The sequence below is a fragment of the Pristis pectinata genome, chromosome 6 (genome assembly GCF_009764475.1).
Source record: "Pristis pectinata isolate sPriPec2 chromosome 6, sPriPec2.1.pri, whole genome shotgun sequence".
Taxonomy (NCBI): domain Eukaryota; kingdom Metazoa; phylum Chordata; class Chondrichthyes; order Rhinopristiformes; family Pristidae; genus Pristis; species Pristis pectinata.
Genome location: NC_067410.1, coordinates 59417916 through 59444129, shown reverse-complemented (window position 1 = coordinate 59444129; position 26214 = coordinate 59417916). Strand labels below are relative to the sequence as shown.

The 26214-nt window shown below is 43.4% G+C and overlaps 1 protein-coding gene across 5 annotated transcripts in view; it reads right to left on the bottom strand.

Moving 5' to 3' along the window:
• LOC127571475 (cilium assembly protein DZIP1L-like) overlaps positions 1-26214 on the bottom strand; it is a 183021-nt gene that overhangs the window by 86521 nt on the left and 70286 nt on the right. For 2 of the 5 annotated variants that reach the window (XM_052017870.1, XM_052017869.1), the window contains exons 2-7: positions 16168-16752; positions 11870-11954; positions 10167-10291; positions 7829-7990; positions 4158-4268; positions 3668-3730 (exon numbers count right to left, since the gene is read on the bottom strand). In XM_052017870.1, coding sequence (XP_051873830.1) covers positions 3668-3730; positions 4158-4268; positions 7829-7990; positions 10167-10291; positions 11870-11954; positions 16168-16677 — 1056 coding nt within the window. In that variant the 5' untranslated portion in view covers positions 16678-16752. Of the gene's footprint in view, positions 1-3667; positions 3731-4157; positions 4269-7828; positions 7991-10166; positions 10292-11869; positions 11955-16167; positions 16753-24382; positions 24479-26214 lie in introns of those variants that run through there. The other 3 variants (XM_052017872.1, XM_052017871.1, XM_052017873.1) reach the window with 2 other exon arrangements.

Genomic DNA, 26214 nt, shown 5'->3' with positions numbered 1-26214 from the left:
AGTTTGGCAGGGGGGTGGGAACTGAGCCACCAGGTCAGAAAGTGGAGGGAGTGAGAGGAAGGTAGACGACATGACCAGTAAGTCTGAAAGGAAGGATGGGCAGGAGCAAGGTAATAGACATGATGGGACAGAAGGATTGAAGTGTGTTTATTCTAATGCTAGGAGTAAGGGTAAGGATGATGAACTTGGAGCATGGATCTGTACATGGAACTATGATGTTGTGGCCATTACAGAGACTTAGTTGAGGGAGGGACAGGACTGGATGCTTAATGTTCCAGGGTTTCGATATTTTAGAAAAGATAGAGAGGGAGATAAAAGAACGAGGCAGGGAGTGGTGTGGACAGTTGCACTATTAATCAGGGACAATATCACTCAGAGGAGACAATGGAGGGCTCAGTCTATAAGGGTAAAACTCAAAAATAAGAAAGATGCAATCACTCTGATGGGATAATACTAGAGATCCCCCCCCAGCAGCCACTGGGACATTGAGAACAGATATACAGGCAGATTAGAGAAAGGTGCAAAATCAACAGGGCTATTGTTGTGGGTGACTTCAACTTCCCCAAGATAGACTGGGACCTCCTTAGTGTAAGAAGTTTAGATGGGCAGAATTTGTTAGATGCATCCAAGTTTCTTAAATCAGTATGTAGATAGTCCAACTAAAGGAGAGGCCATTCTGGACCTGGTATTGGGAAATGCATGACTGACCTTTCAGTGGGAGAACATTGATCACAACAGTGATCACGACTCTTTAGATAGCTATGAAGAAGGATAAGTACGGACCTTCTGGGAGAGTATTAAATTGAGGCAGGACAAATTACGAGAGTATTAGGCAGGAACTAGGGAGAGCTAATTGGGAACAACTGTTTTTGGGCAAGTCTACATCTGACATGTGGAGGGTGTTTAAAGACCACTGCACAGAGTAGAGGTTGGGTATGTTCCAGTAAGAAGGAAGGATGGCAAGGTAAGGGAACCTTGGATTACGAGAGAAGTGGTGAATTTAATCAAGAAAAAGGAAACGCATGTAAGGTTGAGGAAGCTAAAATCAAACAGAGCCCTTGAGGATATAAAGAAGCTCAAAAAAAACTCAAGAAGGAAATTAGAAGAGCCAGGAGGGGAAATGAGAAATCCTTGGCAAGTAGGATTAAAGAGAATCCCAAGGCATACTATACATACATCAAGAGCAAGTGGATAACTGGGGAGACGGTAGGACCACTCAAGGATAAAGGAGAGGACATGTGCTTGAAGGCAAAGGATGTGGGTGAGGTCCTAAATCAGTACTTTGCGTCAGTATTTTCCAAGGAGAAGGATGTGGAGGTTAGTGAGAGCAGTGTGGAGCATTCTAATATGCTAGGGCATTTTGAGATAAAGAAAGAGGTAGTGTTGGGTCTCTTGAAGAACATTTAGATAGATAAGTCCCCAGAGCCTGATGGGATATACCCGAGGTTATTGAAAGAGACAAGAGATGAGGTTGCTGGGCTTTGACCAAGATCTTTGTGTTCTCTCTAGCCACAAGTGAGATCCCGGAGGACTGGCAAGAAGCTAATGTTGTTCCGATGAGTAGCTAAAGTCATTCCAACATTCCGATATTCAAGCAGGGAAATAGGGATAATCCTGGTAACTATACACCAGTGAATTTCACGTCAGCGGTAAGGAAACTATTAGAGGGAATTCTTAGGGATAGGATTTATGAGCATTTGGAAAACCATAGCTTAATTAGGGACAGTCAACAAAGCTTTGTGAGGAGCAAGTCCTGCCTTACTAACTTGATTTAAGTTTTTCAAGGAGGTGATGAAAGTGATTGATGAAGATAGAGCTGTGGCTGTTGTCTACATGGATTTTAATAAGGCTGATCCAGAAGATTACGGTCCACAGTTTATTTGGCCGTTTGTATTTGCTTGCCCATAGAAGACAGAGCATAACGGTCGACAGGATTTATTCTGGCTGGAGGTCCGTGACTAGTGGTGTCCCACGGGGATCCATACTGGGACCTCTGTTGTTTGTAATATATACTGTATAAATGATTTGGATGAAAACATGGATGGGTGGGTTAGTAAGTTCGCAGATGGTAGAAAGATTGGTGGCGTGGTGGATAGCTAAAGGTTGCCAAAGGATACAGCAGGATATGGACGGAGAGGGTACAGAAGAGGTTTACCAGGATGCTGCCTGGATTAGAGGGCATGTGCTCTCAGGAGAGGTTGGACAAACTTGGGACGCTTTCTCTAGAGTGGCAGAGACTGAGGAGAGACCTGAAAGAAGTTTATAAGATTATGAGAGGCATAGATAGAGTAACAGCCGGTATCTTTCGCCCGGGGTCGAAATGTCTAATACCAAAGGTGATGCATTTCAGGTGAGAGGGGGTAAATTCTAAGGAGATATGTGAAGCAAGCTTTTTTTTACACAGAGGGTGGTGGGTGCCTGGAATATGCTGCCAGGGGTGGTGGTGAAGGCAAATACAATAGTGGCATTTAAGAGACTCCTAGAATGTACAGATATGGACATTGTGTTGGCAGAAGGCATTAGTCTACTTAGGTGTTTAATTGCTAGCTTAATTAGTTCGGCACAACATTGTGGGCTGAAGAGCCTGCTCCTATGCTGTACTGTTCTATAACCTATGTTCTTGGGGGTTATGATCCTTACTGCTGACTGACACACATCAGTTCTCACCTGAAGACTTTTCCAAAAAGGAGAGTACTTCTGGGTCACTCTAACACCCTTTAAACTTCTTTGCAGCAGAGAAGAATAAACAACCTAAAGTGTTGGTGTCAGCTCTTTGAAAGAGCCATCCATTAATCCCATTCCCTGCCCTTTACCCACAGACCAGCAATAATAAACAATTATAGTCCCAGTAGCTTCTTCTCTCTGATATCCAGTGCTATCTTTTATCTGCTATTTTGCAGTACCATTCTATCTATACAATAGTGTAACACACAATAACATTTCAACACAAAAGTACAGCAAAACAATTGCCTTGCTTTGATAAATACAGTAAATCTCCAATAATCCAGCATCCTCAGGATTTTAGTACTTCTGGACTGACAGATTTTCTGGATGAGTGGATAATACTTCTATTAATACCTAACACACTCTAATTGACTTTTTTTTACATGTTATGCATTAGTATAATAAATTAATTTTATACAGTGGTATAATAGTTTCCAGTAAGCTCAGTGAGTTTAAAGGGAGCACAGGAAAAAGAATCCAGTGAGGCAGATGCCGAACCATCTGAACAACAGATTAGCAGAGTTATATTATAGATTAATTAGATTTGTCTTCCTTGCTGATTTGTTATAGACCCACAAGACGTGGATATCAAAACCTCATGCTGAACAAATCCTCCCAAAATGTGGTGTGTTATAAATCATGCCACACTGGAAAGGCAGTGCTGAGTGGGAACAAAATGTAAAAGTGGTTCTGGAATCCAATTTAAAAAGTCAAGGTAGCTCTCTTATAGCTTTGAAGATCTTCCAAGGGATTGAGCATGTGATGGTTTTGGACTGCAGCTTTAATTATACCCCACATTTACTTCAGGTGACAGCTTTGCCATCAACACAAGGTGAAGGTCCAACTACCCAAAGATCATCTTGTAGCCACATGGTACCATTTGGTGGATACAATGATAATGTTTATTTGGCAAATAAATTTCAAGTACAAATTTTACACATACCTCTTCCTGTTCAGTCACATGCTCAGCTTGAAGTTCTTTAAGCTTTTTTTTGGATTCCTTTTTCTGGAAGTGAAAAAAAAATTGAAATCCCAGCCTTTTCAAACTGATTTTGTGATCTGAATGAATGAGTCGGTCGTGCTGTAAGTTCACTGTCACCCAATGGTACCACAGTCACCCAGAGGTACATATTCCCAATGGTAGCACAGTCACCCCATGGTACATCTTCACAGTGGTACCACAGGCACCCAATGATGCATACTCCCGATGGTACCTCTTCACAGTGGGACCACAGTCACCCAGTGGTACATCTTCCCAATGGTACTACAGTCACCCAGTGGTACATCTTCCCAATGGTACTAGTCACCCAGTGGTTCATCTTTCCAATGGTACCATAGCTACCCAGTGGTACATCTTCCCAATGGCAGCACATTCACAGGCTCTCAGGGGCAGTACAGCTGCCCAGTGAACATTTCAAGTTGTTCCCACTTACCAATTTCTCAAATTTCTCCCTCAAGTTTCTCAGTTCTTCTGTTTGATCCTTCTCATGAAATGTCTCCACTTTGGAAATAACTGGACTTCTTGATTGAATCTCCTGCAGTTTCTAACAATAGAAAACTCTGACTTTAAGCACGAATTGTCTCATTGTTACATTGTTTATTGAGGTGCCATTTTGGCATGGTAAAGGCAAGTGACACACAGCAACAGAGTAAATGGCACAGATCTGAAACTTACTGACCTTCAGCCAGCAATTCAGAAGCAAGCAAGCTGAAGGTCTGATGTTACCACACTGGACCTTCTGCTCTACCATTGAAATCAGCTTCAAGTCTGGGGCAGCTCCTGATCATACTGACATTAGGGACCAGACACATTTCACACCTGACTCCTGAGCTTTGGGGACCAAGCAATCTTCACAACCGACCCCTCAGCTTTAAGGACCAGGCACACTTCACATCAGACCCCTCAGCTTTAGGGACCAGGTACACTTCACATCAGGCACCTCAACTTTAGGGATCGGGTACACCTCACATCAGACCCCTCAGCTTTAGGGATCGGGTACACTTCACAACCGACCCCTCAGCTTTGGGGACCAGGCACACTTCATATCAGACCCCTCAGCTTTAGGGATCGGGCACTTCACATCAGACCCCTCAGCTTTAGGGATCGGGTATACGTCACATCAGACCCCTCAGCTTTAGGGATCGGGTACACTTCACAACCGACCCCTCAGCTTTAGGGACCAGGCACACTTCACAACCGACCCCTCAGCTTTAGGGATCGGGTACACTTCACAACCGACCCCTCAGCTTTAAGCCTAGCATGTCCGGTAGGACCTTTGAATTGGGATCGCCAAACTGGATGGAAAAGCTAAGTCTGGGCTTGTTTCTGTAATTAATATTAATGTTTCTAATTAATTTATATCAATTAAATGTTTTTGTCAAATAGATTTTTTTTAGTATAAATATATAAATATACTTCAATTGTTTTTAAAGGTACATTGAGAAGCAGTTCAAAAGGCTTTTAACAACATGACTGTCAAGAGGCTGAAAGGGCATCTTAAGGAAGAGGCAGCAGGATCCACCACCTAAAGCCTAGTCACCACTCATGGACCACTGCATCTTGACTGCACCAGAAGGCTGCTACAAATGGTTCAGAATCAGAATCAGGTTTATTATCACTGACATACGTCGTGAAATGTGTTGTTCTACAGCAGCAGTACAGTGCAAGACATAAAAATTACTATAAATTACAAAATAAATAAAAAGTGCACAAAAAGGAATATGAAGTAGTGTTCATGGATCATTCAGAAATCTGATGGCAGAGGGGAAGAAGCTGTTCCTAAGTCATTGAGTGTGGGTCTTCAGGCTCCTGTACCTCCTCCCCAAAGGTAGTAACGAGAAGAGGGAATGTCCCGGGTGGTGAGGGTCCTTAGTGATGGACGCTGCCTTCTTGAGGCACCGCCTTTTAAGGATGTCCTCAATGGTGGGGAGGGTTGTGCCCCTGACAGTCAGTGCAGCCACAGAAACTGTGTACAGAGTGAACACTAGTCATGGGCCAGGTCCAGCATGATTGGGACCTGCAGGTGATAAAAATTTACCTTTCGTTGCTTTAAACAACAAACAGTGGTCACAGATCAGAATGGAAAGCATATAATTGATCTACATGGTAAGTCTGTCTCTCAACAAAAGGTGGGTCAAGTGCGCAGGGGTCAAACACCAAGCCTTCGGTTGCCACTGATTAACTGCACAGCACCCTGCCATTGATAGAATGACTGATGTAGTAAATATACCATTCAATGATAGCATTAGATCCAGGGCTTCCTCTGGAATTACAGCGCACCTACATTGGTACTAATACACTTTCAACTATAATGTTGTCCATTTATACTCCCTGAAGGGAAGTACACCTGTATCAAGTCCAATATCTTGAGGGATTCTTTAACAACACACGGAATGCTTAGGTGGGATGAACAGGGAGGTGGCAAGATGATCAGATGATAAGTCTGCTCTTGGGTCAGCCACTATACAAGAATAGAAGAAAATGGGAGCAGGAGTGGGCCACTCGGCCCATTACGCCTGCCCCACCATTCAATATGATCATGGCTGATCTGTCCGAGGCCTCATCTCCTCTTCTGTGCCGTTTTCCCAGAGCCCTCAATTTCCTGATCTTTCGGAAATCTATCTACCTCCTCTTTAAATTACCCCTATGATCTGGCCTCCACAACTCCCTGGGATAGAAAACCCATCACCCTCTCCACCGCAGTTTTAAATGACTACCACCTTATCTTGTAACTATCCTCTCATTCGAGATTCTCCCACTTGTGGAAACATCCACCCTGTGAGGCTCCCACAGGATCTAATATGTTTCAATAAGATCACCCGTTAATCTTGTAAATGGAAAAGAATACAGATCTAATTTCTTTAGCCACTCATGATCAATTCTCAATCAATCAAAGCCCTTCTACCTCCATTGACCACAGGTTCTCTCCAGAGATCTTTACAGATATCGTACAGGTTATAAAAGCCTCAGAATCTCCAGCTGGGTGATCACCTCCAGTCAATGGATGAGAAATGAAGATTCTACTCAGAAGATAGAAGTTACTACCACTGGGAGCAGTTGGAACTAACCAGCAGAGAACCATCTAAAGGGAAACTGGATAAACTCCGGTGAGACAGGAATGTTAAACAAAGCTGATGCATTAAGAGAGAGTCATTCCTCAGGTGGGTGGAGAGTCCTGTGAGGAGAGGTTAAGCAGTGTGGACCTATACTCTTCAGAGTTTAGAAGCGTGAGATTCAATCTCATTGAAAGAATTAGAATCACAGACAGAATCAAAGATTCATACAGCGAGCCCTTCGACCCACTGTCCACATTGATCACCAAGTACCCAGTTACATTAATCCTACACTAATCCCATTTTATTCTCCCCACATTTCTGTCAGACCCTACCACTTAACTACACACTAGGGGCAATTTAGAACAGCCAATTAGCCCATCGAGCCATATCTTTGGGATGTGGGAGGAAACCAAAGCACCCAGAGGAAACCCACATAGTCACAGAGAGAACTTACAACAGATGACACCGGAGGTCAGGATTGAGGCTTGGTCGCTGGAGCTGAGAGGCAGCGGCTCTACCAGCTACGTCACTGTGCTTGACAGCGTGAATGCAGGGATGACAGTTCCTCTGGCTGGGATGTCTAGAGCAGGGTTCACAGACTCAAAACAAGGGATTGGTTATTCAGGACAGAGATGAGAAGAAACTTCTTTACCCAGAGGGTAATGAATCTTTGTAATTCTTGACCCGAGTCACCTCTGAAGGCTCAGTAGCTGAACATATTCAAGATGGAGATTGATCAATGACTTTTGGATACAAGGAAATTAAGGGTTGTGAAGGCTGGTGCAGAAAAGTGGCACTTAGGCAAAAGATCTACCATGATCTTAATGAATGGCAGAGCAAGAACGAGGAGCCAAATGGCCTACCCCTATTTCTTTTTCTCTTTCTTATGTTCTCATATAAAGCACGTCTGGCATGGACCACTTGGGTCAAATAGCCATTTTCTGTGCTGTAAATCATGTACCTCCAATACATCTGCAATAACGTAGCCAACACGTTCATGTAGTATTGCGCCAAATTTGCCAAACTATTGCAAAGACATTTCACTTACAGCTTCAATAGACAAGTTCTTTGATGCCATATCCTGGAACTCCGTTAGAAGTTGCTGTCGCAGACTCTCCATTTCTCGAAAGATCTTTTTCCTTTCTTCCTCTTTCCAAGTTTCAAATTCCTTCCTCAGTTCTTCCTCTCTCCTGCGGGTATTTTCCAATTCCTGGTTGAGACACACGGAGATCAGACTCGAATGGCTTCATTCATATAAAGTCAACTATAATTGGTAACTCCAATGCAAGGATCGCCACCCTGGGGCTGATGAGCTGGAGAGCCCATGACTCCACCAGCACCAATGTGCAATGTGGAGCTGTAACAAGTTATGACATGCGCCAGGCCAAGGTCCCAGACCACCACATTGCTGGCATAGAGGGACAGAACAGTTACAGCACTGGGATTAATAACCAAACCCTCCCAGAGCTTCAAGGATAAACCACGTCATGCGCAATTCAAGTTTCAACAATCTTGTGCACTGCTTCAGTCAAGTCCCTGAGCTGGAAGCCACCTCCCTGACCAAGCTGCCCACACCTGCTGATCACATGATCACTAGACAAGCATCCACTAATAAGATTGATACTGCAGGCCACCTGAGACAGGGCAAAAGTCACGGCTATTCCCTGGATCAGGTCAGCACCACAGGTAGGCCCAGGTCAGGGGACTCCACAGCCAGTCCCTAATGGTCACCGCCACGACCAGTCCCTGGGTCAGCAGCCACTGTGACCAGCACCAGGGTCAGGGGTCACCACCATGACCAGTCCCTAGGACAGGGAAGCAGCAAAACAAACATTTTTAGAGAGTAGGAAACGTTAAATAAACAGAATCAATCCAAACTGAGATGCAAAACACATCTTGGGAAGTCTTTCATTTAACATCTTGTCCTGCTTCAGATTGGCAAATACAAGTGGGTAATATTTTTTTTTAAAAGAAATACAATAAGCATCTCATAAGGGTATCGCTTATAATACTCCTGGAATGAAAATGCTCCAGTTACCATTGCCCAACTACATAACATATGCATTTCTCATTTGTCTTTTGCACTAGTCACAACACCAATCCTTCAACTACCAACTAGCTCCATGAGGAACAGTTTCCTCGCCTTGTAATTACGTCCTCTGTAACATATTAAAATAGTCATTTGCCTTAGCTCAAATTTTTAACTTTCACATGGCAGGAGATAGGAGCATTTGAACCAAAGGATCTCAAATGCAGGCCTCCACTGAAGTGTCAAATATCAACCACTATTTTCCAACACTGCCTTGAATGAGGAACCTGCGTACTCACCTGTACAAGCATGTAAATCAGTCTACTTGTTTGAAAGAACAACGATCAAAGCTTCTCCTGCCAGCAATACCTAGAAATACTCAAGAAAACCATCCCTAGAGACTGTTCCTGGTAGCCCAGTTGCTCCATCATTTGGTACTGCTGCAGCAGAGATCTGCTATTTTCCACATTATGAAATAGGACCAATCATACAAAACTCTTCCCAGCTTAACATGCCATTCCAGACCACAACACAGAAAAACTTCCAACACCCTGAAGCCAGTCAATACGATCCTGGCTGATCTGTTACCTGGCTCCACTTTCTTGTATTAACTCCACATCCTTTCATATCTAAAACTCTATTGACCTCTGTCTTCATACTCTCAGACCTGCCACAATCATCTTTGGAATAAAGAATTCCAAAGATCCACCACCCCCTTTCTCATCTCTGAATGGCCAACCACTGATTATAGGCACACTAGCCAGAGGAAACATCAACCCAGTCATGTCCACTAGAATTTTGTGTATTTCATTGAGATCACCTCCCATTCTGAGAGGGGACCTGACAGAGGTGTACAAAATTATGAGAGGCGTAGACAAGGTAGACGGTGGGAAACTAAGACCAGAGGGTATGGGTTTAGGGCCAGGAGTTAATGGTTCAGAGAGAATCTGAGGGGGAATTTTTTTCACTCAGAGGGTGGTTGCAATCTGGAACACAGTGCCTGGGAAGGTGGAGAAGGCAGATATCTCGCAACATTTAAGCAGGATCTCTGCGAGCACTTGAATAGATAACACATAGTAGGCTACAGACCAAATGCTGGTAAATGGGATTAGTATAGATCGGTACTTGATGTTGGCATGGACATGGTGGGCCATATGACTCCATGATTTGTTCAGTTAATTTTCCCTTCACCCAAGCTAGTTCTTATCATAAAGTCCTCTCCTCCAGCTGAATCTGATTATGCCCCTGTAGAGCATGTTGAGATGTCCATGATACTTTAGAAATAACTCACTATTATTGTAATCTTAGCCCAGCATAATGAGATCTCACCCTCTATATTCATTTGACAGGCACTGACCTGGCCTCGTCTGAGGGAATCAGCCTCGCGTTCGACTTCCAGCTGTGACTGGCTGATGCGCAGCCGTTCCCTGAGCTCCTCGATCTCATCCACGATCTGTTCGGTCTGTTGCTTCGTCTTTCTCTCTGAGAGGAAATCACAGCAAGGGTGAATCGAAAGCAAGAGGCAAAAAGCAAAATCCTGCCAACAGACATTGTATTAGCCACATCCACTTTGTTAAAAACAGGCTAAGCAAAATAGGCAGTTCTGGTCGCCACACTATGGAGGGATGTGATTGCCCTGGAGAGGGTGCAAAGGAGGTTGACCAGGGTGTTGCCTGGTAATGACCATTTCAGTTATGAGGAGGAACTAGATGAGCTGACTTTGTTTTTCCTGGAGCAGAAAAGGCTGACGGGTGACATGAAAGAAGTATATAACATTATGAGGGTGGTGGATAGTAAAAATCTATTTCCCATGATGGTGTCTAAGATAAGAAGGCATAGGTTTACGGTAAGGGGTTTAGAGGGGAGCTGGGGGGAAGATTCTTCACACAAAGGGTGGTTGGAGTCTGGAATGTGCTGCCTAAGGAGGTGGTAGAGGCAGATACTGTAATAACATTTAAGAAGCATCTAGACAAGTACTTGAATCACCAAAGCATAGAAGGCTACAGACCTAACATGGGTAAATGGGATTAGTATAGATAGATAAAATGACTGGAATGGACATGATGCCTGACCTGTTGAATGTTTCCAGCATTTTCTGTATTTGTTAGTGTAAATGGGTACTTGATGGTCAATGCAGACTCGATAGGCCAAAGGGCCTGTTTCCATGCCATATGACTGCCCTCTCATTGTTCTGTACATCAGTAGATTTGTCCAGTTTTCCATAGACCTCTCTTTGCATCCTAGGCTGTGTGGTTAACTCATACCCTCCAGGCCCACCCAGAGTATTGTGTACAATTAGACATTAAGTCAGAAAGAGTGCAAAGAATATTTATGAGAATGTTGCTAGGACTCGAGGGCCTGAGTTATAGGGAGCAGTTGGGCAGCCTAGCACATTGGAGCACAGGAGACTTGAGGGATGACCTTATAGCAGTGTATAAAATTATGAGGGGCATAGACAGGGTGAATGCATGCTGTCTTTTTTTTCCCCCCAGGGAAACTAGAGGGCATAGGTTTAAAGTGAGAGGGGAAAGGTTGAAAAAGGGACCTGAGGGGCAACTTCTTCTCACAGAGAATAGTGCGTATATGGGACGAGCTGCCAGAGTAAATGGTTGAGGCAGGTAAAATAACAACATTTAAAAGACACTTGGACAGGTACATGGATAGTAAAGGTTCAGAGAAATATGGGCCAATAACGGGCAAATGGGACTAGCTTAGATGGGCATCTTGGTCAGCATGAACAGGTTGGGCCAAAGGGCCCGTTTTCATGCTGTATTATTCTATGATTCTATAACTAAATTAATTTTTCCATTCTCACCAACATCTCTGGAACCAATTTTCAAGAAGTTATTTAAGTGTGAACAACAAGACAGTTCATCCAACTGAATTCCAAATGGAAACAATAAGCAAAGAAATAAATCCTAAAGTGAATGTAAAACAAAAGGAATCCCAAGTAAGAGTCATCCCTTGGCATGTTAGAGTGATGGGTCATACGCTAAACAATTCCAGCACATTTGATACTGGTTTTCGATCCTGATTGGAAAGCTAAGAAAGACTTCTCACCAGCCTGCGTGATCTCTGGGTGGCGCCGCTCGACATGTCCTTGAAGAAAGGAATAGTTCACAAATGCCTTGTCGCAGAGTTGACACTGAAAAGAAGAAACAAAATCAATATCTCAGGAACTGAGGGATCCCAGGCAAATAAAACAATTGGGATTTATGAAGCAAGTCCTATCTACACATGTATCTTTATGTTCATCAAGCTAAGGTCAAGAATGGAACCAATTTCATATCTTTATATTGCCTTACAACATAGAAGGAGGCTATTCAGCCCATCAAGTCTGTGTCAGTTCACAGAGCAATCCATATGCCCATTAATTTCCCTGATATTTATTCTCACTGCACTCCCATCGATTTCCACCCTCCCCCCACCCTGCAGATTCTACCACTCACCTACACGCTAGGGGCAAATTACTGCGGCCACTAAACCTACCAACCCTCACGTCTTTAGGATGTGGGAGAAACCAGAGCACCTAGAGAAAACACATGGTGGTCACGGGAAGAACGTGCAAACTCCACTGAGATAGGACCCAATGTCAAGATTGAACCAGGATTACTGGCACCATGAGGCAGCAGCTCTGCTAACTGTGTTACCCAATTTAGGAATACAGTGTGAACATCAGGTATCTCCAGTTCAGATGTAACATGGTTAAATGCAAATCCGGCTCCTTATTCATCCCGATGGGCTTCAGCAAAACACTCCCAACTGTCACTTACTCTCACACTAACCATCCTGAAAACTCCCCAATGCAAATGCCAATTTTGTCACTGATAAGACAGAATTAATAGCTGCAAGTCTACGCAAAATAATTGTTGGATTAAGATTGTTCAAACTCATTCTAAGCAAGGCCTTTGTGTCAGAATTTGAGAACTATGTATTGGTATATTGTTAAAAATATCCACATCCATTCAAAGATTAATTTGGTCAACTGCTTTGTTTCACGTCTTTAATTCCAAGAGCTTCACTTCATTACTTCCAGATTAACATAATTAACTAATGCCCCTTCCACTTGTTATGGATTGCATTTTAGACTGGATTTATATCACACAAGACACTTATGTCAAAAATTGAGTAAACTGTGTCATTTATTTAAAAATTTATACCCAATCAAGTTTTAATTTGGTTATATCATTTGTTTCAAAAATTTACTTGAAAAGGGCTTCCCTTCATCCCTTCTAAATTGATACAACTGCATGACTAATACGGATCTTCAATCATGTATCAATGACCACATTCTCTCTCAGGAAGAGTTATAATAAAAAGTTTGGGACTGATTGTGTTGAAAGCTCCTTTTTTTAAACTAAGTGTTGGATTTGACTGTTTTAAGTAGTATTTTTTAACATGTATAGTGTTTAATACACCTCAAGAGGCTGTACAAAGTATAACCACTTTTTAGCTTATTGGTTCGTCCATCAGGTGAATACATGTTTTCTCACTGGTTGATTTTGCCACAGGTACCTAATAAGTTTTCTGATTGGATTATTGTTATCAAAGGAGTACCCCATATCTCAGGAATAAAAGATGTCGTTTTGTTTGTTAATCACTCTCTTGATTATCTCTCTCCCTTGCCTCTATCTCTCTCTTGCCTATCTTGCTCTCTTCCCCCTCCCACAAGCTCATCTTTAGTTCCTTTGTCTCGGCTCATCTCCTAGTAGTAAAGCCAGTGCCATGTGCTCTGTGACTGTTTCTTTGTTTTAAACTTCCAATAAAACTTTGTGAAGCACCAAGTTGTTTCCAACTCATTCTTGGACTCCTGAAAGAACCAGTGGATTTGAAAATAACCGGATCCAACACAAGATACATGATTCCATCATTGGCTACAGACTCATTGATCTCACTTATCCAGTTGCTGTTCAAAAATTACTGACTGATACCAGTCACCAGAAAGCCTAGCAACCATTGTTAGTACATCCCAGAAGCTGCACCCTAGCCAGCAGGGAGCTGTGCAGGGCTCACAGTGTAAAAGCAGTTACAGAACTGTCTATTGTACTTTCCTGCATGTATGCCTAAACTAATGAGGATCTGAGATATCAAAGGTGGGCATCTTAAGGTCTAAATTTCAGAACAGCTGAGGCTCAGGCAATTACATTTGTGCAGTCTCCCAGTACTCAGGAGCAAGAAATAAAATTTGTGAGGCTTTTCCCAAATTAGCTTCAGTTTTTCTCCCCCCCACTTCATCCTGAAGTTTCTGCAGCCACAGTTGTAGCTTTAAACATTTAAAGATATACCACATGAAGCAAGTTTGCTGGGTCCAGTTTCTCTCAGTTCTTATTTAACTTTGGCACTTGCAGATTCTAACCCCTAATCTAGTAAACAGCAATGGTTCCACAAAAGTGTCCTTCCATATTTCATGCTTCAGCACTGTTTTACCAAGCACCTGTTTGCGGCATCATGTCTTAAACTAGAAACGTGAGAACATAATCCAAGATAAAACCCCAGAGCAGTACTGAGGGAGTGCTGTATTGCCAAAGGTGCTGCCTGTCAGATGAGATGTTAAACCAAGATGCCCTCTTGGGTAGATGTGACTCTATCTATAGAGGCAAGTTTCCCAAGTCACCCAGCCAATACCTGTGTTCCAAGCAACACAAAGTCAGGTAATTAAAATCCCTGCTAATGAGAGTTTGCAGTGTGCAGTTTGGCTGCTAGGTGACCCAATTACATGTGTGAGTAGAATATAACATAAGCTTGGGGCACACTGAAGCTACAAACATGCTATGGAATTGCAAGGTTTTGTTTTAATCAATCCCTCTGAAATAGTACTTTTAAGTGAATGCCTCATGAGGAAAGGCTGTCTGAAATAGAAGCATAAAAAGCTGGCTGCTAGTTTGGAATACAAATCAAGGAAGATTACAGAACAAGACTGTTGCACTCTTCTCTAAGCACTTGCTCACCTTTGTTTTACTGTTCTGACACAAAACACAGCAGGCAACAAATTCACATAACACTTCTGTAAGGCAAAAATAAAGCTACAGATGCTGGAAATTTGGAATAGATACAAAGAATGCTGGAAACACTCATCATCAGGCAGCACTTGGGGAAAAAGAGAAAGAGTTAACGTTTCAGGTCCAAGACCAAGTTCTGATGAAGGGTCTCGGACCTAAAACATTAACTGCTTCTCCTTCCACAGACGCCGCCTCACACAGACTCATGTTAGGCACGAGCAACATCTTCATCAGAATGAAACCATTCCTGCCAAGGTTCCATCTGAATGGCTTCAACCATATTTATAATAAACTTTCATATTATCTAACTGGAGAAATATTGCAGATGAGGGAAGTAAAGAGGGACCTAGGTGTTCTTGTTCATAAATTGCAAAAAGTTAACAAGCAGGCGCAGCAAGTGGTTAGGAAGCGAAATAATGGCCTTTATTGCAAAAGGATTGGAGTTTCGAAATAGGGATTATTGATACAATTGTACAGGGTACTGGTCACAGTTTTGTTCCCTTTATTTAAGAAAGGATATACTGGCATTGGAAGCAATCCAAAAGAGATTCACTCCGCTAATTCCTGGGATGACGGGGCTGCCCAATCATGAGGGGCTAAAGAAATTAGATGTGTAATCTTTTGAATTTAGAAGAATGAGAGTGATCTTATCCTTAGGGGGCAGGGCAGGATAGATGTGGAGATGTTTCCACTAGTGGGAGAATATTGAATGCGGGCACATGGTTACAAGACTGCAGGATGGTGATTTAAAACTGAGTTCTGTAGGAATTTCTTCTCACAGAAGGGGCAGCACAGTAGTGTAGCGGTTAGCATAACGCTATTATAGCGCCAGCGATCCGGGTTCAATTCCCGCCGCTGTCTGTAAGGGCTTGTACACATGTGGGTTTCCTATGGGTGCTCCGGTTTCCTCCTACATTCCAAAAACGTACGGGTTAGGAAGTTATGGGCATGCTATGTTGGAACCGAAAGTGTGGCAACACTTGCGGGCTGCCCCCAGAATGCTCTACGCAAAAGATGCATTTTACTGTGTGTTTCGATGTACATGTGACTAATAAAGGTATTTTATCTCATCTATGAATCTCTGAAATTCTCTGTCCTGGAGGGTTATGGAGGCTGGATCACTGGGGGGGGGGGGGTATTTAGAGAGGAAATAAATTGTTGAAAGACCAGGGAATTGAGAGCTCTGGGGAACTGACACAGAACAGATGAGGCCTGGGTCAGATCAGCCAAGATCATATTGAACAGTGGGACAGGCTTGAGGGGCCGACTGGCCTTCTCCTGCTCCATTTATTCTATGTTTTCATGCAGAATAAATAACCAAACCTTTTCAAATAGGACCAAGGTTGAAGGCACAACTACCTTATGATAGTTATTGGCTCCTGCCTGTACGAGCAGCTGAAGAGTTGCGATCATCTTCTTGCGGCGTCGGCTCTCCTCTTTCGCTGCCTTCAGCTCCTCCGTCTTCTTAACTATTTCCTGCCTGCTGTTCTCCAGCTCTTCCAAAGCCAACTGCAGCTGCTCCTCCAGTGCCTGTATGTTGCTTGTGAAGAATTCCTGGGAGTGAAGGAGGTACTCTGTATTAAGTTGGGCTAGCTTGAATACCTTCAATAAAACTGGGTCAACCAAGTTCTGGCAACAGGGACACCTCTCAGAGTCCAAGTTACAGAAGGTCACGCTCATGATGTTCTCCTGGAGGGTGGAAACATCCAGTTCTCTGGCCACTCGCTCCACGTCGAGAGCACTGAACCGCCTCCAGTCTATGCTTTCGTGTCTTGAACGGAACTTGAAGGCAGGCAGCCCGCCAGTGCTCAGTGACAAGGTACCGAAGCCCATCCCGAATCCCGTGTACTGGCTCTGCGATGATATCATGAACTCTGCTTGGCGATAACGCTGTGGTGTCAGCCGGCGGAACTGAGGGGGGTAATAGACATCGTTGAGGAAAGGCTGCAGAAGGACAAAAGGAAACATCAACATTGAACCCTCCTGTTTCAAGACTACTGCCTCCACAGACCCTGTAGCACACACCCCAACTCACAAGCTACCTAACCATTTACTTGCCCAATCAGAGAAATGTTCAGCATTCGACAATACTTCCTCCTCATCGTCATCCATAAAGGAGGCTGCACACAAGAATTTCTTTTGGTTTAATCTTAAGCCTGCACTGCACAATTCTTGAACAACCTGCACCCACAACACTTGTGGGTGGCACTGTGGCGCAGCTAATAGAGCCACTGCCGGTTCAATCCCGACCTCCAGTGTTCTCTGTGCAGAGTTTGCACGTTCTCCCCGTCACCACGTGGGCTTCCTCCAGGCAGTCAGATTTCCTCCCACATCCCAAAGGCATGCGGGTTGGTAGGTTAATTGACTGCTATGAGTTTTCCCTTGTGTGTAGGTGAGTAAGTTGTCTCTAGGTGAGGGGTAAAATTTGGGGGAGATTTTTGATGGGAATGTGGGGAGAATAAAAAATGCAATCAATGTAGGATTACTGTAAATGGATGCTTAATGGTCGGCACAGACTCAATTGGCTAAAGGGCCTGTTTCCGTGCTGCATCTCTCTGTGACTCCATGACAATTCCATATTTGGCACCACAAGTCAGAGGTGCAACTGGGTTCTTGCCCAGTTACTGTCTCGAGGCAAAGTATTGCAAGGAAGCGAGTTTGGGGCATGGAGATGGGGTGGGAGGGGGAGAGAAGATACTGAGTCAGCACAGGAGTATAAAGGGGCCAAAGAAGCAAGGTTAAGAGAGAAATCACCAGAAGTAAACTGCTTGATGTAGGAACAAAATGGAGGGACGGAGGAGTTGCTTCCACTTAGGACGCTGCTTAGGAGGGCAGTAAATAATGGACAGTGGATATTTCCCAGAAAACAAATGCCAAAAGGCACTCCTCCTTTGCGGAGGGGCGGTAGGTTCATGCAGAAGGGGAAGGGATAATTCAGTCAGACTGCAACCAGTGGTGGGGTAAGTGATCACATTGCTCCACTTCCTGTCTTGGCGCTGGTGAGGGGATGGTCAATGCTGAATTCTGTTGGTTGAAGCAGGTGACAATGGCTCATTGGCAAGGAAGCAGTTTTCACCCTCGTTGAGCACGTTTATACTCATAGTAACAGTCTCTTCATACAGCTGCAGAATGTACATATTCTAAAAGGGTATGGATTCCACGAAGTGTTGTGAAGACTATAAACTTAATGACGCATAGATGGTCTACTTGTTCATGGCAATATCCAGTTGGATCATATATAGTGATGTAACCCCATGCCACAGACAAACTATAATCGAAAACAAATAAAAAATCCTTAAGAACGGTCCCTGACCCAAAACGTTAACCATTTTCTCTGGGTTTTTTTTACAGACAAGTCATGCTTCTGCTCAGGATACCTCCCAGGAAGTAAGGATGATCTCAAACTCTTCATCTCAATGACAAGTCATCTCCTTCAACCAACCTTCCTCTGTCTTGTGCCCATCAAGCATAGAGTGCCAATATATTTTTTTGTCTCAAGGATGGTCCTTGTCCACGTTCTGCTCCCTCCGCAAGCTTCAACATACATTAGACAATAGCTCTACTTCTCCACCACAGTCAGGTTCTGCCCAGTTGCAGGTTTGATATTGCTATGAATGAGGAACAAAGGTCTCCAAGTTGACCAACCATCCTTCTCAACTCCCAATAAAACTCCCCATACCACATTGGTTCCTCCTCCTGCATCCCAACTGTCAACAATCTTTTTGACTGGGTGAACCTTCAAACTCAACATCTTAACAACCCCAACCGTACACTTAGCCCAACAGCAGTACCACAAAACCCTCAGCCTCTCCTCCACCACCACTCTTGGGTCAACCTGCCAAGTTCAACCAAATGCAATATACGGATTCCCTCACCTGCACCAATCCTGAATTAAGGCATATTCCCCTTTGATCCTACACCTTGTCATCTCTAATTGGCACAAAATGTCAAATTCAAATTCTTCTCCATTATCTCAACTCTCATACAAAGGCTAACCCCCCTCCCTATCCTTACAACCTCCTCCATGGTTTGACCCCACTCCCTATACTTACAATCCCCTCCATGTCTTAACCCCCTCCCTATCTTTACAACCTTATAGGCATGGCTGCACATACCATATATGGCCTACCTTCCTCTGCCCCATGATCCCCCATACCACTCACCCATCAGTTATCAGACTTCATTCAGATTTGCTGCACATGTTGGATCCATCCGTAACAAGCACCAAACTCTACTTCCTTATTTCACTCTGATATAAAGCTGCTCAAAATCTGCACCTTTGACCATAATTCACTTACCTTCCCCAATTTTTCTACTCTTTGCTCTAAGTCCAGTTCAGACTCTGTGAATTGTTTTGGGCAATTTTATTCTACTGAAACACAAGAGGCTCACCGTCTCCGCAAGGTTTAAAAGGGGAAAATGCAGTTTGGAGCAGACAGGCAATTTGCTCACTTTTAGAGGCATAAAAACACAAATAACGTCAAAATGCAATAAAGCTTATTTAATACTGTTGTTAAATTTCATAAAACCACTGTAAAAAAAAACAAACTCCAAAAGTAAAGGTAATGGACAGATTTTCCCACAAACATGAATTTTGAGAAGATGGTATAGAGTTGCAATTTCAATGTGGCGAGCATACATTACTAAAGGACGCAAGGAGCATGAATACATTTGGCAACATGCAAACAGCAAACTGGCTATCGGATCATCACGTATCATTCAATTAGCATTTCAAGAATTAGGCAGCATTGGACTGCCAGGGAACGGTGTGATCCATCATACAGTGCACTTTGTGCCGCAAGAATTTACTGCTAGCAGTGGACATCACCCATATTAATTGGCAGAAAAATAGACAGGAACTCATAAAAACTTTTACAATGTCATTTATTTTATTCAAGGTAAACAACAAATCTATACTTGGCCAGCTTCTTACCCTTTATCAGAAAGTATATTCAGCTTGGAGTTGCAGAGGAGCATTCATATTCATGCAAGTCCAACAATATGTCAGATTAGTATTTCATAGAGTCATACAGCATGGAAACGGGCCCTTTGGCCCAAATGATCCATGCTGACCAATATTCCCATCTAAACTAATCCCATTTGCCTGCACTTGGCCCATTTCCCTTTAAACCTTTCCTAGCCATGTACCAGTCCAAGTGACTTTTAAACATAGTTAACGTACCTGCCTCAACCACTTCCTCTGGCAGTTCATTCCATATACTGACCACCCTCTAGGTGAAAAAGTTGCCCTCAAGTTCCTGTTTAATCTCTCCCCTCTCACCTTAAACCTATGTCCTCTAGTTCTTGATTCCCCAATCAAGGATTCATTCACCCTATCTATGCCCCTTATGTTTTATACACCTCTGTAAGATCACCCCTCATTCCCCTACACTCTAATGAAAAAAGTCTCAACCTCTCTCCATAACTCAGTCCCTCGAGTCCTGGCCACATCTTCATAAATCTCCTCTGCACTCTTTCCAGTTTAATGACAATTCTTTTATAACGATTTGTCGTGCACATACTGTGTTAAACTGTTTGGGGTAGAGATGTTGGAGAAGGTACAAGTTATCAATAAATCCACTGCAGGGTCTGGCTTCTCTCTCACTCCCAAATAACTGTCAATAATCCCAAGATGATTCCTGGGCTTCTACATTATTAATACTTATCATCATTTTATCTGTGAATATTTTCCTTGCTACCTAGAACCTAATTAGGAGGAAGCTTTTTAAAAGGACAATTGAGACTGAGAATATAAATACAAATCTTTGTCTTTACCACATACTAAGTGCCACACCTGAAAAATTCCACATGATATTTAACCTGGTTGGCTTAAATTTCCCAATCAGAAAAATGTAAATCACTGTCAAAGAAAAATAAATGTACCAATCCAAATCAAGAAAATTCAGATTGAAAAGAGAAATTTACTTTGAGCATCAGGGGTTAAGAGATAAAATCTCAGAAGTCCTTTCAGCCAATATCTCATTTTGATTTGTTTTTATTTTTCCTGTAAAGATCTACACGCATGCTCGAAGCTTGCACCTCATTTTTTAACAATCCGAGAGGTTTAACCAAGTATGTACTTCAGTGGCCATGGATGAGTCAATGGGTGAGAATACACAGGCTGTTTTCCCCCTCCATCCAACAGTTGGGAAAGAACTCACAAACAGGAAGTCAAACCTCACTCTGTTGTCAACAATCACTTAAAAATTTCTACTATTTTAAGCAAATGACAGGTCATATCCCAGTCATCCAACTGGGAATCACAGATCACCACACATTCAAACAGCAGAGCCCATTCTTCTCTCAGGGTTTAAGACCATTATTCATAACTCACCGTGTGCTGTAGCCCTATCACAGTCGCACTTCACCTGGTCTGCTTGCAACTGCACAGGAGATTAGCTGGCTTTATGTAAGTTTGGACTATTAATGTTATAATAACTAACTTGAAAGGTGAGAGTCTAGGTGGAGTCAAGTAGCAGAAGGATCAGAGCACAAATATACCAATCAATAAATGCTTCCAAGGCCATAAAAATAAATAAACTAAGCACTGGACTTTATTTCTGGAGGGACAGAATTGAAAAGTTAGGAAGTTAGGCTATACCTTATTGAACCTTGATTACACCACACTTAAGAGCTACAAAAGAGGGTGCAAAACTTCAACAGTTATCTTCAGTTGTCTAAATTCATGAGACTGCTCCTGGTTTACATAAGAACATAAGAGGAGCAGGAGAAGGCCACCAGGCCCCTCAAGCCTACCCCACCATTCAATATGACCATAGCTAATCTATGCTGGCCTCAACTCTTCTGTGCCAGATCCCCATAGCCCTCAATCTCCCAATCTTTCAAATAATTACATATCTCTGCCTTAAATATATCTAATGATCTGCCCTCTGAGAGAAAAAATTTCTACACAACTCATTTTTAAATGACTGGCCCTTCATCTTGTAATTATGTGCCCTTGTGACTCTCCCACTGGTGAAAACATCTAAACATCTACACTGTCAGGCTCCTTTAGGATCTTACATGTTTGAATGTCACTCTCATTCTTCCAAACTCCAAGGAATACAGACCCAAACTGTCTAGCCTCTCTTGAAGCGACAACATTTGCAGAGAAAGAATGCAAGGGTACACATATTAGGAAAGGACAAACAGACCAACTCTTTTATCCCTGAGAGCAGTGGCTGAGGAGTGACAATGGAGGTCCTTAAAATGATGGCTGGCTTTCATACAGTGAATACAGAGAGGATGATTCCATTTCTGGGAAAGAGAAAAACTAGAGGCTGTCCATATAGAACAATCACCAAGAAATCCAAGGACAATTGAAAGGAAACTCTCTACTCTAAGCATGCTGAGAATGAGAAACCGATGTATGCAAGTGGTTTGCATGGTGTCTTTTTGACCTGTGCATAATGACCAGTAGTCAAACTATACAGACACACACAGTCCACTATCCAGCGCTTACCATGTCTGCCACACACAGTGATCAAAAGCCTAAAGCTCCCAAATGCAGCAAGCAGCAGCTACTCTCTCGTCAGTGTGGCTTTATTGTATCAGTTACCGAGTGCTTGGAAACAAGGGAGCTAACAACGTGCTTGGACACACCCAAATCTTTTATCTCAGGTTCAGAACAACCACACAGCAAAAGCACCTAACAACATGCAAAACTTAAACTAAAAGGTGGTTTTAGAGAGAGTGACACTATTAAATGGAGACACAAGAGATTCTGCAGATGCTGGAATCTGGAGCAACACAACCAAAATGCTGGAGGAACTCAGCAGGTCAGGCAGCATCTATGGAGAGAAATAAACAGTTGACATTTCGGGCCCAGACCCTTCATCAGGATTGGAAGCCAGAATAAGAAGATGGGGGGAGGAGCACAGGCTGGCAAGTGATAGGTGAATCCAGGTGAGAGAGGGAAGGTAGGTGGGTGGGGAGGAGGGATGAAAGGGAGTGTTGCAAGAAGCTGAGGGGTGATTGGTAGAAGAGGCAAAGGGCTGAAGGAGGAGGAAAGAAGAAGGAAGAGGAGAATTCCATGATCTTTGGTTTTGAACTCCCCTACCCTGGGGAAAAGACTGTGGTTATTCACCTTATCAATGCCCCTCATGATTTTATAAACCTCTACAAGTTCCTATGCTCCAGGGAAAAAAGTCCTAGCCTATCCATTATAACTTAAACTCTCCAGTCCCGGTAACATCCTCATCAATCTTTTTTGTACCCTTTGCAGTTTAATGACATCCTTCCTATAGCAGGGTGACCAGAACTGTACACAGTATTCCAAATGTGGCCTCACCAATGTCTTGTACAGCTGTAACATGACATCCCAACTCCTGTACTCAATATCCCGACCAATGAAAGCAAGTGTGCAAAACTCCTTCTCCACCACCATGTCTACCTGTGTCACCACTTTCAAGGAACTATGTACCTGCACCCCTAGGTCTCTCTGTTCTACAACACTCTCCAGAGCCCTATTATAGATAAAAGGCAGGTATAATGAAGACACGAGACTGCAGATGCTGGAATCTGGAGCAACAAACAATCTGCTGGAGGAACTCAGTGGGTCGAGCAGTGTCTGCGGGAGGAAAGAAATTGTTGACGTTTCTGGTCGAAACCCTGCATTAGGACTGAGACTGGGGAGGCAAAATGGCCGGTATAGGGAGAAGGGGCATGGCAAGGAAGGATTCCGAGGCGATTGGTCGACTGAGGAGGGGTGCATGATGACAGGCAGGTAGTGCCAGAGGGAGGTATGTGTTGTTTATATTAGGTCAGCTGTTGGCAAGGCACACTGTAGGAAAGCTGTGATTGTGCTGGAGAGGAAGTAGAGGAGATTCATCAGGGTGTTGCCTGGATTGGGATGTTTCAATTATAAGGATAGACTCAGTTTGTTTTCTTTGGAGCGGAAGACTCTGAGTGGTGACCCGATAGAGGCTTACAGAGTTATGTGGGGGATTGATAGTGTAGACAGTAACTGACTTTTTCGCATGGTGTCTAAATCAAGGGGGCATATGTGCAAGGTGGGAAGTAGGGGGTTTAGAGGATACCTGAGGAGGCATCTTTTCCACACAGAGTGTGGTTGGAATCTGATATGTGCTGTTTGAAGAGACGGTGGAGACAGAGATTCTCACATTTAAGAAGCATCAAGACAAGTACTTGAATCACCAAGGCATAGAAGGCTACACAGGTAAATGAGATAAGTATGGATGGGTACAATGGGCAGCAGGGACATGGTGGGCCAAAGAGCCTGTGACCCTAAGACAGGTTTGAATGTTTAAGTGGCCGATTCCTGATCTTAATCTTTCCAGGTAGAATTCTCCTCCAAGGTCTGTTCAAATGTTGATTTGCAGGCAAGGGTAGGGAACATCTTCGATGGCAGTCATTCAACCTACAGCATTCCTCCCGTTTTCTAGCAGAACTCACAGACAACAGACAAGGACAGCTGGTGGAATCTGAGGGGACTCCAGCCCCAACCCTACCCAGTGACCCTAATGGAAAAGGTCGCAGGAAAGAGGAGGGTGCGGTGGTTTCATTCATTTCCGGCACCTGATTGTTGACACCACTGCCACAAGATAAGAATCACCTCAAGCAAACACTCCCGTTCCAGCAACTGTTCATCCAACACGTTCTCAAAACTCTGAGCACGTCCATAACTTGGGCTGGAAAGCTGCAGATGCTGGAAATCTGAAACAAAAACAGGGAGTGCTGGAAACACACAGCAGGTCAGGCAGCATCAATAGAGAGAGGAATAGTCAATGACTCTGATAAAAGTCATCAATCTGAAATGTTGACTCTGTTCCTCTCTCCGCACATGCTGCCTCATCTACTAACTGAAAGAAGGCTTTGACCATATACATCCTAACGTGATGGAGAGCAGGAGCACCAGATGTCAGGGGCTGGCTAGTTCAGATTTACTTATAAATTTCTACACAAATCAGTAAGAAAGCACAGTGGCGCAGCTGGTACAGTTGCTACCTCACAGCTCTAGTGACCAGGGTTCAAATCTGACCTCGGGCGCTGACCATGTGGAGTTTGCGCGTTCTCCCTGTGACACATGCATTTCCTCCAGTTTCCTCCCACATCCCAAAGATGCACAAGCTGGTGGGTTAATTGGCCACTGTAAATTGCCCTTAGTGTGCTGGTGAGTGGCAGAATCTGGGGGGAGTTGGTAGGAATGTGAAAAGGATGTAATGGAATTAGTGTAAATGGGTGGTTAATAGTCAGAGCAGATTCAGTGGGCCAAAGGGGTCTATGGAGCCAATTCCAGATAAATCCTTACAGACAGGGCAGGATAAGCGAGCAGAGGTCAATGTATTTCAGAGTATACAGGAAGTAATCAACAGCTACAATGAACTGGCAGGAAAAGAGAATAAGCTCACATAGCCGTGACTATAGGCTGTAATACAGAAACTATCGTGGATCCAGAGATCAAAACAGCCTCCCTCATCCAACCCATCAAGTGGGGGACTTGCTGATCAATGAGTGGGCAATATAGCAGCCAGAACCACGACATCAAAGGCAGGCCTGCCTCTCCACAGTCTATCACAGTCATTTCTTTCTGAAAATTAGGGGATACATGCAAACAATTTCATCCCATTTGCAAAACAGCATCTGCAAAAGGCATCTCTGGGGCAACCTTGAGAGGGCAGGTCAGGTCCTTGCAATGTATCAATTTATTGCCATTCTGCTTGGATTTACAACGAAGAGCCAGTACTTTAGAAAAGCTGCCAAACTTGATCAGGCTTTCTCTCACACTCTGGGACAGTTTCAATTTCCATTGTCATAGCAACACTGGAAACTGACACTTAGATTAGGAGGCAGAATATGAAAGTTGGGAGAGAGACCAGAAAATGTTAATGGAGATAAAACATCTAGAGAAGATGTAAAGCAGCCACAAACCTGTCACTAATCCGTGAATGCAAGAAGAGGCTCAGTACAAGACGCAGGGCTGGACAAACAGTACAACACCAGATGTTGTTTACACCAATCACTATAGTTACTCAGCACTTCCAACTAATCAGTCACCACAGCCTTACCTACCAGCTTCAGATCCTGGCTAGATAGCAAATGGAAATGTTTCAAAGCAACAGCCATTTAATTATATCCACTAGTCATACACCTCAGAACAAATCCCAGCTCAAAGATTGTGACCACTGTAAACCTTCTATGACTGATGTAGTTCTTAAAGAGTGGGACAAATTAGGTATTATTTGTTTTCAAGATCTGTCTGTTGGAGGAAATCTTTCTTCGTTTGAACAATTGTCTACCAAGTATAATTTACCAAAAACTCATTTTTTTTAGATATTTACAAATTAGAGATTTTCTTCAATCTCAATTACATTCTTTTCCTTTATAGCCCGATAAGAATTTATTAGATGTAATTTTTAAATTGGAACCCTTTCAGGATGGCTCAAT